Source organism: Syngnathus scovelli, chromosome 15 (assembly GCF_024217435.2).
Source record: "Syngnathus scovelli strain Florida chromosome 15, RoL_Ssco_1.2, whole genome shotgun sequence".
NCBI lineage: Eukaryota > Metazoa > Chordata > Actinopteri > Syngnathiformes > Syngnathidae > Syngnathus > Syngnathus scovelli.
Window position 1 is genome coordinate 3,045,331 of NC_090861.1, and position 12,527 is coordinate 3,057,857.

At 48.5% G+C, this 12,527-nt stretch overlaps 4 protein-coding genes across 6 annotated transcripts; all 4 read left to right on the top strand.

The window, feature by feature from the left end:
- Positions 1-59: 59 nt before the first annotated feature.
- LOC125982436 (dynein light chain 2, cytoplasmic) lies at positions 60-1,620 on the top strand. Of its 3 annotated transcripts, none has more exons than XM_049743003.2 (4): positions 60-258; positions 588-627; positions 724-868; positions 1,061-1,620. In XM_049743003.2, exons 3-4 carry the CDS (start codon positions 737-739, stop codon positions 1,196-1,198), a joined length of 270 nt encoding a protein of 89 aa, XP_049598960.1. In that variant the 5' UTR covers positions 60-258; positions 588-627; positions 724-736; the 3' UTR covers positions 1,199-1,620. The 3 variants fall into 3 exon arrangements, with proteins under 3 accessions (XP_049598960.1, XP_049598959.1, XP_049598958.1); XM_049743002.2 differs by having other exon boundaries at positions 62-258; positions 543-627; XM_049743001.2 differs by lacking the exon at positions 588-627 and having other exon boundaries at positions 95-258.
- A 186-nt stretch (positions 1,621-1,806) lies between these two features.
- Positions 1,807-7,151, top strand: heatr6 (HEAT repeat containing 6). The gene is made up of 19 exons (XM_049742716.1): positions 1,807-2,149; positions 2,248-2,355; positions 2,454-2,594; positions 2,668-2,783; positions 2,931-3,045; positions 3,146-3,247; positions 3,313-3,474; positions 3,545-3,750; positions 3,819-3,999; positions 4,069-4,275; positions 4,348-4,447; positions 4,540-5,000; positions 5,108-5,194; positions 5,285-5,419; positions 5,490-5,612; positions 5,683-5,807; positions 5,867-5,963; positions 6,056-6,260; positions 6,337-7,151. Exons 1-19 carry the CDS (start codon positions 1,844-1,846, stop codon positions 6,891-6,893), a joined length of 3,534 nt encoding a protein of 1,177 aa, XP_049598673.1. The 5' UTR covers positions 1,807-1,843; the 3' UTR covers positions 6,894-7,151.
- A 134-nt stretch (positions 7,152-7,285) lies between these two features.
- On the top strand, positions 7,286-10,699 carry ddx52 (DEAD (Asp-Glu-Ala-Asp) box polypeptide 52). Its single transcript, XM_049742771.2, has 15 exons — positions 7,286-7,445; positions 7,639-7,861; positions 8,013-8,152; positions 8,221-8,406; positions 8,478-8,621; positions 8,708-8,819; positions 8,897-8,969; positions 9,072-9,275; positions 9,358-9,448; positions 9,525-9,647; positions 9,709-9,859; positions 9,978-10,053; positions 10,136-10,207; positions 10,270-10,464; positions 10,544-10,699. Exons 1-15 carry the CDS (start codon positions 7,323-7,325, stop codon positions 10,572-10,574), a joined length of 1,944 nt encoding a protein of 647 aa, XP_049598728.1. The 5' UTR covers positions 7,286-7,322; the 3' UTR covers positions 10,575-10,699.
- A 758-nt stretch (positions 10,700-11,457) lies between these two features.
- Positions 11,458-12,524, top strand: LOC137840953 (uncharacterized). The gene is made up of 4 exons (XM_068653104.1): positions 11,458-11,571; positions 11,733-11,789; positions 11,865-12,191; positions 12,253-12,524. The coding sequence occupies exons 2-4, from the start codon at positions 11,753-11,755 to the stop codon at positions 12,336-12,338; spliced, it is 450 nt and encodes a 149-aa protein (XP_068509205.1). The 5' UTR covers positions 11,458-11,571; positions 11,733-11,752; the 3' UTR covers positions 12,339-12,524.
- Positions 12,525-12,527: the final 3 nt, after the last annotated feature.

The window sequence follows — 12,527 nt, forward strand, 5'->3', positions numbered from 1 at the left end:
AGAAAAATGACGTCCCGTTACTAATCTTTAGCCAATCACGCGCTGAGATTTGGAGAGGTGGCGCGGTGCATTGTGGGAGGAAACAAGATGCGGCCGTCATACCCGGAAAAAGCCCGCGGACAGCATCCAATCAGCGAGCAGGCAGGAAGGAAAGGGCGGCACTTCGGAAGAGAACGCACATTGTCGTTCAATAAGACAGCCAGACATACTGCTCATCTGCGTGTGACATTTCTACACTACAATTTTGGAAAAAAAAAGGTACGTTTGCTGGGGTATATATGTTAAGTCAAGACGGGGAAAGCCACACAGATTGCTCTTTTGGGAAAAAAGTGTTCTCACGTGACACCTCACCTGTGATTGCGGAGCGATTTCAATTGTTTAGTGTAAATATCGTTGTGCACTCAAGCACAATGTCGTCACATACATAGCGAATTAATGAGTGATATTTGTTGATTCATGAATAAACCCTAGCTACGTGCCTAAATAGATTGCACTTTTGAATTGAGTGTGGCACAATTATTTTATTCCAGATGTTTTGTCAGGCAAAATGATTTAACCCATCTGTCTCGTGGGGTTCTTGATTCCAGTCTCGACTTCGGCCTTATGTGGAGTTTGCATTTTCTCTGGGTGGGTTTTCTGCACCTACTCCTCACCCAAACGAGGACAAGTCTTATCAAAGATGGATGCATGTAGTTATTGTTTTGTCTTTTAAATTTTTTGCAGTCTACCTGCCAGTATGTCTGACAAGAAGGCCGTGATCAAGAACGCGGACATGTCCGAAGAAATGCAGCAGGATGCCGTGGACTGTGCCATGCAAGCCATGGAAAAGTACAACATAGAGAAGGACATCGCTGCCTACGTCAAAAAGGTGCAAATACTGCTCTTTAAATGTGTGAGACTCCAGCAAAATGTTTTCTTGATATTTTATGTGGTGTATTTCGCATGACTGAAACAGCACACCATGTATACAAGAAAACTCACTCGTAGGATAATCATTTGGGATATTGTAAATGCAGGCCAAGAAAATAAAAAACAAAGTGTCTGTTTTGGTCTCCTGCAGGAGTTTGATAAGAAGTACAACCCCACGTGGCACTGCATCGTGGGCCGGAACTTCGGCAGCTACGTGACGCATGAGACCAAGCACTTCATCTACTTCTACCTCGGCCAAGTGGCCATCCTGCTCTTCAAGTCGGGCTGAAACATTTCTTCCCCACCCCTCATCCCCAACCATTTAAACAACTCCATGCTGTCCGTCAGCCAGTCTGCAGACAGGACTCCCTCAGGAGGTCCTTGCTCTGACTTTTTGTTCCTAAATGAAGGAGAAGATGGTGCTGTGTCGACCATATGATGGGAGGTATTTGTTTAGCTGTTCTGCGACAGATGCTTGTATGTACATTTCATCTGGATGTTTCATTTTTCACGGAATTCAAAGAAGTGACCATTTTTGTTACATAAGCATTCATTTTGTGTGCCGGGCTGTTGCACCCATGCCAAATTAGGCAAGTTTAGTAAGTGTTTGAACTTAACTGTTGTTTGTTTCATGTCTGTGCATGTTGTAATTTTGCTATCATTCTGCACAACACTATTAGAATTAAATATATTTAACATGTTTACTGGAAATTGTTTGTTTTTCCTTAGAATAAATTAACAAATCAGAATTTTGTATAAAGAACTCTGATTGCTTATCCTTACTGAGTGGAAATGCAGTGATTTTATTTTTTTTCCCTCCATTGTCGTCGCTGCATTTCCTCACCAAGCCTTTAGATGGCAGTACAACAACGTGTTTCGCCAACGCAACACATTAAAACCAACGAAAAAAAAGAATACCGGAAGATAAACCAAAATGGCAACTCCGACCGCGTTACCGGTGTCGTCTGCGCCGTTCACCCCCCGCGATGTACCCGTTTTCCCTTCGGTTCCTCTGTCTGCTGATGCCGCTCCGTTCACGCCTCAGGGGGCCGACGTGTGGCAGCGTGGCACACGGTCACAGACGGAGGCAGAGCGCCTCTTTTGCCGCTGCGCCGCTAAGCTCCGAGGGCTGCGGGCGGACTCGAGCCACCTACGGGAGGAGCTCAACCTCCTTTTCGACCAGCTCATCTCCGAGAACTTCAACCGCAATTTGGAGCCCAGCATAAACATTCGGCCGGAGGTAAAAGGAGAACATTTGGTTTTATCCGTGATGCGCGGTGAGGTACTAATATAAGTTTTAAAATTAAAATGGTGGGAGGGTGTCACTTTTAATTCCAGGATGTTTGCATCCTCCTTGTGAATGCCAGCCGTCTGGTGCCGATGAGTCAAGAACATTTGATTGTCAAACTGTGCAAGCTCGTGCATCACCTCCTCAACCAGCTCAAAGTAAGTGACATTTCCTCAAATAATTACAAATAAACATCTCAATCCAAATTGATCCTCAGAAAAACAGTGACAGTGGTACTAAACTGATTTTTTTTAAGGTAATCATGGATGAGCAGACGCTGGACATCCTGCTGAAGTACATAACGGCGGGATTGGAAACGTGCAGCACGTGGACACATCCCGGGATCCTGCAAGCACTAGCCACCGTTGTCTATGGCAACGGACCACAGTGCCACCAGGTGCCACCTGACTCTCACATGTTCTCCATGACCACCAGTCCCCCCCCATACCAACATTAATTGACCTTTTTAGCACCTCGACAACCTACTGGGCAATGGTGGAATCCTCCTGCGCTACAGTTCCCCCTCTCAGCCAGATATGGATCTACGCCATGTGGCCCTCACTTGTATGGCCAACATTTGTGTCAGGTGGGCCTGACATCCACACGCACATGCAATAGTCAGAATCAAAAACAAAATGGCTGTCAATTGCCTCCTGAATCCATGAGCAAAAATAATAATAAAGATATGTACAATTATTTCAATATTTACTTCATTTCCTTGAACCCCTCCTAGAATTTCAGGTCAGCCGCCGCTGGACGACAGGCACAAAAGCGTGTGCTTCTCAGTCTTCCTGCAAACGCTGCAGGAGGCCCGACCGGACGACGCTGACGAACTCTTTTACTGCATTGTAAGGATCATTTATTTATTTGTAACTTTTTATGGTGAGGTTGATTTGTTTGAGTCTTGGAAGCTCTTCAACTCGCTGAGAATGCTTGTTGCATGTCCAGGTGATCCAGGCTGCCCTGAAAGGACTCCACTGTTGTCTATTGGGTGGCAAGTGGAAGTTTGGCGGCGACGAGGTGGTCGGATCGGTGCTGGCCGCTCTCAAGGTGATAAATGGAATTTAACAATGCGGTTTGCAGCTCCTCTATAAACGCAGCCTGTCTTCCCTCAGAGGCTCATGTTCCAGGGAGCGCCGGGTGTAAGTGTGGAGTGGCCCGCCGTGCTTTACCCAGCACCTCTCCCGCACTACGAGTCCCCCTCTGCACCCAAACCCGACCACGAAGCCCCAAAACCGACAGAAGCGGCGAAGGACGGCGGCGGGAAAGCGTCCGCGGTGAGGACGCCCTGCTGGACCTCCAGCGCGGTACTTCGGACGTGATGACTGACAATGTTGAATCCCATAGAACAAGAAGAGGCGGTCCAGAGGGAAGGTTAATAAGAAGGCCACCGCGGAGGAGAGCAGACGTGACGACGAGGACGACGGCGAGACGGCGGCGTTGGCGCCTCACAAAACAGGAAGCGCCACGGTTTCTCTCTACCCCTCCTGGAAGCGGAACACTTCTGATTCGGAGTTTTCTGACCCGGAAGGCAGCGCGCAGAGCAAGCTAAGGTAATGAGAACTAGAAGCTTACTTTGAAAGTGGGCCCATTTGTGATCATGCCTTTGCTTCCTCGTCAGGCTTAGTCATGCTCGCGTCCGCCAGGGGGCGCTGCACTGCCTGCTGGCCGTGGTCAAGTGGGTGGAAAAGCGGACCCTGTACGGTTACTGGTCCTCATTCATTCCGGAAGCTCCTGTCGGAAACGGAGCGGCGCCTACGCTCACTCTGCTCACCATCATACTGAAAGACCCTTCACCCAAGGTGGGGACATCACTTCTTTGTCTCCTTGTGATTGTGAAACTGCTTTCACTCCCATGGTGTGTTTCTTAGGTCCGTACTTGCGCGCTCCAGGCGCTGTCCGCCATGCTGGACGGTTCCCGGCAGTTCCTGGCCGTGGCGGAGGACACGGCGTCACCGCGCACCTCCTTTACGCCCTTCTCGTTCACCCTGGCCGCCGCCGTTCGAGAACTGCACCGCTCCCTCAGCTTGGCGCTCATAGCCGAGACGTCGCCGCATACCCTCACGCAGGTCATAAAGGTACGAGTAGACAAATTGCCAGATTTATTTTTCGCTTCTTACGGTCACGCCGGCATTTTGTTGCGTTGTCAGTGTTTGGCCCATCTGGTGTCCAACGCGCCGTACCACCGTCTGAGGCCCGGCCTGCTCAGCTCACTCTGGAAGCAGATACGACCGTATGTGCGCCACAGAGGTAACGATTCCATTTCTGAAGTCTCCACGGTCCAAAGTGGCCAATTTAGCCTGTAGACTTTAAGCAAATGACACCAATTTCTTCTTCCTCAGATGCGAACGTGCGCGTGTCGGCCCTGACGCTCTACGGCGCCCTGGTGACGACTCAGGCGCCGCTTCCCGAGGTGCAGCTGCTTCTCCAGCAGCCAGAGGGCAGCAGCACGAGCGGCGGCTTCACGCCGCAGGACTCCCGCTCCCTAAACTGGCGACAGCCGAGCGAAACATCCTCACCTCGGGCACCTCGCACACCTAAGGAGGCGGAGGCCGGCCCGCCGTGGCTGCTGAAGCTTTGCGCTGCGCTGGTGACGCAGCCCAGGGAGGAACAGTCGGACGGCGAGGGCGTCGGAGGCTTAGCCTTGGAGCCGTCGCCGGTGCGACTGGAGGCCTTGCAGGTTCTTTCCCACCTGGTGCGAGGTTACATCTCGCTGACCCAAGCTTGCCTGTGCGAAACCGGACGGCTCAGTGCTCGCTGCTTAGCCGAGAGCGACCCTTCCATACAGCTCCACGGCGCTAAGGTACCACTCGCTGGTTTCAATTTGGCAAGAATTTACATGGACAGGTCATAAAATCACAATGAAATTAATAACAAAGTGTCTCAAGAGTGGTGTACCCCTTTGTGCAGCTGCTCGAGGAGCTCGGAACCGGAATCATTCAACAGCACCAGGCGGACAGCAACGTTCCAGAGGCTGCACGGGTCCCCCTGAACCAAGTACGTTGAGGCACAAAAAGTTGGGATTTCAGAATGAATCTAAAATAAAAATGAGCTTTTCATGGGTGTTTTTTTATTTTTTTTGGAAAGGTGGTGCAGTTCTGGACGGAGGTGCTGAGTGGGCCCCTGAACGGTGCGCTGCAGAACCAGCAGCATCCCACGCTGCAGACCAGCGCGTGCGATACGCTCGCCTCGATCCTGCCGCAGGCCTTCGCTCAGCTTCCTGTGAGTTATTCATTTTGTTTTTCATTTGATTGGAGTTCATTTGTCAACTTGACTCGAACTTGTGTCCCAGGACAAGATGCAGCTGATGTGCATCACCGTCCTGCTGGGCCTCACCTACAGCGACAGCGACCTAGTCAAGATGGCTGCCGTCAGGGCTCTGGGCGTCTACGTGCTCTTCCCTTGCCTAAGAGAGGTACGGACAGCGTTTAACGATCCTGTGTGATTGACGGAATTCGAAACAATCATTTTTGTCTCAATTGGAGGACTTGATGTTCGTGGCGGACACGGCCAACGTCATCCTGGCCGCCCTGGACGACCGATCCTCCAACATCCGCGCCAAGGCCGCCTGGTCTCTCGGTAACCTGACGGACACGCTCCTCATCAACATGTAAGACCTTCTCAGAGTTGGTGTGTGAGTGCGTGTAAGTGATGCCTTGTTTCCCGCAGGGACTGCGTGGAAGTCGACTTTCACGCCGAGATGTCCGACATGTTGCTGCTGAAGATGCTGCAAGCAGCCACGCGAGCAGCGGCTGATAAAGACAAGGTGACAACAATTCATTTCCAGATTCAAGGCAGTTCAGATGTTCTTGCAGATGCACTTGGTTTCACCAAAGAACCCAAAAACTTTTTGCGCAGGTGAAGTGCAACGCTGTGCGAGCCCTCGGGAACCTTCTGCATTTCCTGCATGAGGGTCAGCTAAGCCGTGCAGCCTTCCGGCAGCCTCTTGAGGATGCAGTCAGAGCTCTGGTCAAGACGGTGCAGTCTGTGGCCACCATGAAGGTGCGCTGGAATGCCTGCTATGCTCTGGGCAAAGCCTTCAAGAATCCAGACCTGCCACTTGGTAAGTGGACCATGAGGAAGCCACTGTCAGTAACACTCCTTAAGGGTTTGCCTAAAACGCTGACCCTTCCACATAGAGTCCGCTTGCTGGTCCGGTGACGCCTTGGCCGCCCTCTGCAACGTGGTGGCCTCTTGCAAGAATTTCAAGGTCCGCATCAAGTCGGCCGCCGCCCTGGCCGTGCCCGCCCACCGTCGTTGCTATGGCGACGTTGAGCGCTTCAGCCACGTATGGTCCTCGCTGGCTGCGGCGCTCCAGAGCAGTGAGGACACCAGCAACTTCCTGGAGTTTCGGTATAGCGCCAGCCTGCGCCACACGCTCTCGCGGGCCCTGCTGCACCTGCTGCGTCTCGGGCTGCCATCGGACCTACCCGCGATCGCCGCCTCGCTGGCTGGCGAGGAGGGCAGCGGAGTCAGGGAGCACCTGCTCAAGTACCTGCGTGCCGAGGGGACGGCGGGGGAGGAGAAGGACGCGGCGGTGGGGGATGCTTTGGACCCGCAGCAGAGAGTCGATAGCCTGCAGCAGACGGTTGAACGACTGAAGGCTATGGAGGCCGATATGGAAGAGCAGAAGAGTGGGAAAGAGGTGGTGATTTGCTTCCTGGAAGATTTGCTGAAAGCCTGCGAGAAACCCTGAAGAACCCACAAAATGGACACCCACGTGCCTTAACAGCGGCATTTCATCATACGCTATGAACAGAATGCCTTCTATTTTTTTTTTAAATGTCATTTCAATTAAAAACTCATGTCACCGAAACCATTTGACGTTGGAAGCACTTTTACTCATTTTTCTTTATTATTATGTTATTCACTGTAAACGTTCCACAATGTAAGCAATATTGTAATCAGACTAATGAAATAAAGATTAACTGTTTCAGACTATAAAAAGAGAAAAGCTTGAGACCGCTTATTTTACTCAAAGAATATGGATTAACAAACACGATATATAGATAGTGTGATATAACTTAGTGACTTTAACCTCCAATCCAGTTTTGGCAGTAATGAACCAGTTAACTGTGTGGCCGACCTTTAATACCACAGAAGAAGAGAAGGCGGAAGCACGCATATGCACCGCGCATGCGTACTCGGACTACAAACGAAGATGGACTCCTACGAGTTGTTTCGGAAACTCGGAGCTGGGGCTAAATTCGACCTGAAAAGGTTCGGTCAAGACGCTTCTCGCTTTAAGGTACACCTACTGTGTGTATGTTATGACTTGTTGGACGAAAAAAAAAAAATCGTGGACGAACAGAGCTACTTATCGCTCCGTTTGTGGCTACTCGTGTCAACCCGGTGTGATCATCATGCACCGTAATGGTTTACGAATGGTATAATGTCACAATTAACTCAGTGTAACATCGAATTTTAATTTTTTTTTAAAGATTGCCAGGTCGCATGCGGGAGACGCTTCGCTCGAGCGGCTCTCTGCGATCAATTACTTTGGCGCAGACATGACGAGTGGAGTGAAGAGTACAGACAAGGATCGAGCAGAGGAGGATGAAGAAGATGAGGAGTCAGATGAGAGCGACGCGGCGGCCAAAAAAAGAAAGCTACAGGATGAAGAGACTACGGCAAAGAAGAAAAAGATGAACAAAAAGACAAAAGGTAACATTTGCTTTTATTGTCTTCCAGAACCACTTACGTACAGTAGTAGTAATAGGTAAGTGGGGTCACTCAAAAGTCTTATTACTGTACTTTTTAAATTTTCAATTATTTTTTTTAATGTATTTAATGCTTAAGTGTCAATGATTTCCAGGTAATGTCAATGGAGAGAACAACTCAAAGCAAGGCGGGATCACCTGGACATCCTCACTGGAAGGGAAGATCCGGAACCTTCCAGGCGATGGGAAGGAGAAGTCATTGCTGAAAAGGCAGAAGCAGCTTCATCGGGAGAAGGTCCGATTCTTTATTTGATGGATAAGCAAAACATAATATAATTTATTATACAATATTATGTGGTTCAGGTGAACCGTCTACGTTCTCGTCACCGCATCAACGTACACGGCAGTGACACGCCGGACCCCGTGTGCACTTTTGAAGAGCTCCAGTCCGAGTACCAGCTCAACCCGCAGTTCCTTCAGAACATGCGCGACGCCGGCCTCAGCGTGCCCACGCCAATTCAGATGCAGGCCATCCCGCTCATGATGCACGTGAGTAGCAACTCAGTGTGCACCATGTGTTTTGAGTGAGGTCTGTGACATCACGACGGTGCCTCCATCAGGGTCGCGAGCTCCTAGCCTGCGCTCCGACTGGATCGGGCAAGACTCTCGCCTTCTGCCTCCCGCTGCTCGCTCACCTCAAGCAGCCCGCCAAGCTCGGCTTCAGGGCCGTCATCATCTCCCCCACAAGGGAACTCGCCAGCCAGGTATCTCGGCAGAATCATCTTCATCACATCAATTAATAAATAGTATAATACCAAAATGTTTAAAAAACAAAAAAATTTTTTGTCAGACCCACAGAGAGATGGTGCGCTTGTCTGATGGTGCCGGCTTCCGGATCCACATCTTAAACAAAGCGGCGGTGGCGACCAACAAATTCGGACCTCGGTCCAACAAAAAATTCGGTAATGTACTGAAAGGCAAAAAAAGTAGGAACGTGCAAAGTTGATTTTCTCACGCACTCGTGTTTCACCCTGCACAGACGTCCTCATCAGTACCCCCAATCGACTAGTCTTCCTGCTCAAGCAGGAGCCCCCTGGCATCGACCTCAGCAGGTAATGCTCTCACCGGCAACCATCTTGTTTTTTTGCAATTACTTTTCCGTCTTTTGATTCTTTTTCTTTTAAACGGCTTGTATTGCTTATGTGTGTGCTTAGCGTGGAGTGGTTGGTGGTGGACGAGTCGGACAAGCTCTTCGAGGACGGCAAGACGGGCTTTAGGGAGCAGCTGGCCGCCATTTTCTTGGCGTGCTCCAACGCTAAGGTGCGCCGGGCGTTCTTCAGCGCCACCTGCACGCAGGAGGTGGAACAATGGTGCCGTCTCAACCTGGATAATCTCGTCTCTGTCAACATCGGACACAGGTTAGGTTGCACAACTTTGAAAAAGAATAATCCTGTCTGACACAAAATGCGTTTTATTTGAAAATGCATGAATGTTATTTAGGAACACGGCGGTGAATTCCGTGGAACAGGAGTTGCTTTTTGTCGGCACAGAGACTGGCAAGCTGGTGGCCGTGCGTGACATCATCAAGAAGGTTTGACCCCCATGTCCTCCTGTCAAACTAATTGTCAAAAACATCAAATCACTGACGCTCCAACGTTGCGTTTCAGGGCTTCCTGCCTCCCGTACTGGTGTTCGTGCAGTCCATCGAGCGAGCGCGGGAGCTTTTCCACGAACTCGTCTACGAGGGCATCAACGTGGACGTCATCCATGCTGAGCGCACGCAACAGCAGGTATGGTAAAAGCAAACATGTCACCAACAACATCATGGTCCTAACCATCCTCACCTTGTAGCGGGACAACGTGGTGGAGAGTTTCCGCTGCGGAAAGATCTGGGTGCTGATTTGCACGGCGTTGATGGCGCGAGGAATCGACTTCAAAGGCGTCAACCTGGTGCTCAACTACGATTTCCCCTCCAGCGCCGTCGAATACATTCACAGGATAGGTCAGCCATCTTTGCAAGGATTTCAATTCATCAATAAGATACTTGGAGTGTCAATGAGAGTTTGTCTATATTCAGACTTTTAAAAAAATCATAAATCTAATCCCTCAAATCCTGTTAGGTCGCACGGGCCGAGCGGGACATCGAGGGAAAGCCATCACTTTCTTCACAGAGAACGACAAACCTCTCCTGCGAAGGTACGACTGCCGCAAGATAAATGATGGAAACAAAACTGTCACAGGTTCCTCATCCATAATAAATGTCATATTCCACTGCTAGCATCGCAATCGTTATCAAACAGGCCGGCTGTCCGGTACCGGACTACATGGTTGGCTTCAAGAAGATACACAGGTACAAACCATACGCTGATATTTTTTTTCTTTGATATGTTGACAGTTTTTGCTTTTGTTTAGCAAATTGAGGAGGAAGCTTGAGAAGAAACCTCCCAGTAGGACAACCATTTGCACCACGCCACGTTTGCTGATGAAGAAACCGCCTAAAAAAGTGCAGAAAAAAACGCCCAAAAAAGTGCAGAAAAAACAGCAAAGTCAAGGAAAGGCAGAAAAACGGGAGATAAAAACAGCAAATTCCTTGAAAAAACAAGTCAGGTGAGACAAACATTTGACTCTGATTTTTTTTTTTTGGCCCTGATTTATTTGCATAATCAATGTTTTGTCATCTGTGCAGAAAAAAGAAGAACAAGCCACAGGAAGAGTAGAAGATGGATTTTGGAAACATTTCTATTTTATTTGTTCTTTGTACATTATTAAGATAATCCATTTCAGTCCCGTTTTTGCTCATTTTAGTGTCAATGTATGGAGAGTCGAATAATTGAATAAAAATTCTTTAAATTGTATTTCTTTTGTAAATGAAAGTGACAGTTTTTGAAAAAAGGTTTTAGACAGTGTAAGGCAGGGGTGTCCAAGTCCAGTCCTCGAGGGCCGCATTCCTCCATGTTTTCCAAGTTTCCTGATTCAATGATCAGGCTCCTGCAGAACGTGAGGATGAACTGATCATTTGACTCAGGTGCATTTAACGAGGGAAACTTGAGTGCCAAAAGTCCTAATGACCGTGGGCAGCAGGGGGGGCCCTATTTCAACCCCTTACACTGAGTGCCAAGCAGGGAAGAAATGGGTACCATTGTTATAATGGTCACTGGTATGACCCGGCCGGGATTTGAAACCCCGACCTCCCAAACTCAGGGCGGACACTCTCCTCTTAGGCCACTGAGCTGGTAAACACTTGCATCGTAGTATAACACTTATAGTCGTTTTTAAATAACGTGTAGCCTAAATATTGTTATCCAATATATCTACTGCAATTTCACATTAGATTGCTGGTTTGAAATTTGCTTTTAATATTATTATTTTTAATAAACATTTATGTTAAAACTTGCCTGGCGTCTTATTCCTTGTTTTTATATTCGCCAATTAAAACATAAAAATCTGACATTTGGTTAACTGCTTTATATGACAATATGTGTAGGAGTTAACCAAATGTCTGATTTTTATGTTTTATGGGAAACACTGAGTTAGAAAACCAGCTTCGTCACTCATGCAAAATTGTGGAAACTTCGCCATCTATAGGCGAGGAAACGCAACTGCATAACCCTCCATCCACATCCCTCTCTTGGTCTCCCTCCACCCGCCTCCTTCCCAGCCCTCCCCGTCTCTGCAGTGCCGAGACTTGCTTCATCATCCTGCACCGAAACGTAGGTAAGGCTCCCAAAAATGTTAGATTTTACTCTTGTAATAGGAAATTAGAAATCTGAGGAAATAAAGAATAACATTTTAAGAAAAATATGTATTAGCAGCGATGTGGCCGTTTTGAGATTATTTTGATGATTTGCCATCATAACTTTTTCCTGTTTATTTAGTTGGATGGGTGCTTTCCATCATGCTCCAGCATCTGTTTGTGTTCAGCGTGTTCGGAGGTGAGGGAAATATTAAACAGGAGTGTCTGCAACTCTACAAGGTTAAAGTGTCTTTTTTTTTTTTTTCTTCACCAGTGTTGCTGACACCGGCACGCTGTGACCTCATCACTGTGTGTAAGGAAGATGACGGCGACCTGCGGGTGGACTGTCTGGTCCAGGCCAAGCCCAATAAGATCAACACCTATGAGTTCTCCTGGTCATCAGGTTCCAAGCAATCACTCATCAACGCCAACGTGTCCGGCCTGGCGGCAGAGGCCGAGTTCAAGCAAGTGAGTCACGTGACTCAGGTGGATCCGCATGGCTACAGGCTGACATTGAGCGGCTACCAGGACAAGCTGCCTCACAACACCACCTATATGTGCAAGATAACCGGGGAGGGAGCCAGCATTAACTTGGAAAGAGGTGAGTACAGGCAGGGAGGACATTTGGAATCAAATGTCTTCATCTTTGTCTTCTTCGGTAGATCATCTCATCCCATGCGGCGCTGTCAACGTATTTCTGCAGAGCTCCTGGATTGTCACCGTCTTGTGGTGTGTGGCTCACTTGTAATGGTACTAGAAGAAATCACTAAATGTTAAACTGTGCATAACCTTGCAGTGCTTAAACTGTGTGTGTGTGTTTATTTTACAAATCCAGAACTGTTATTTGTGCTAGATGGCTGCTTTAGTAGCATGACTTTAGAAGAATGACATTGTTTGAATTCAAATTAATAAAAATTTGAAAATATCAAAAAGGGAC

Coding starts and splice junctions, on each gene's coding strand:
- ddx52 (XM_049742771.2), top strand. CDS start 7,323: ATGCACCGCGCATGCGTACTCGGACTACAAACGAAGATGGACTCCTAC. Junction 8,622..8,707: donor CAAGGGAACTCGCCAGCCAG/GTATCTCGGCAG, acceptor ATTTTTTGTCAG/ACCCACAGAGAGATGGTGCG. Junction 10,054..10,135: donor GACAAACCTCTCCTGCGAAG/GTACGACTGCCG, acceptor TTCCACTGCTAG/CATCGCAATCGTTATCAAAC.
- heatr6 (XM_049742716.1), top strand. CDS start 1,844: ATGGCAACTCCGACCGCGTTACCGGTGTCGTCTGCGCCGTTCACCCCC. Junction 5,001..5,107: donor TACAGCTCCACGGCGCTAAG/GTACCACTCGCT, acceptor CCCTTTGTGCAG/CTGCTCGAGGAGCTCGGAAC. Junction 6,261..6,336: donor GAATCCAGACCTGCCACTTG/GTAAGTGGACCA, acceptor CCTTCCACATAG/AGTCCGCTTGCTGGTCCGGT.
- LOC137840953 (XM_068653104.1), top strand. CDS start 11,753: ATGCTCCAGCATCTGTTTGTGTTCAGCGTGTTCGGAG. Junction 11,790..11,864: donor TGTGTTCAGCGTGTTCGGAG/GTGAGGGAAATA, acceptor TTTCTTCACCAG/TGTTGCTGACACCGGCACGC. Junction 12,192..12,252: donor CAGCATTAACTTGGAAAGAG/GTGAGTACAGGC, acceptor CTTCTTCGGTAG/ATCATCTCATCCCATGCGGC.
- LOC125982436 (XM_049743003.2), top strand. CDS start 737: ATGTCTGACAAGAAGGCCGTGATCAAGAACGCGGACATGTCCGAAGAA. Junction 869..1,060: donor TCGCTGCCTACGTCAAAAAG/GTGCAAATACTG, acceptor GGTCTCCTGCAG/GAGTTTGATAAGAAGTACAA.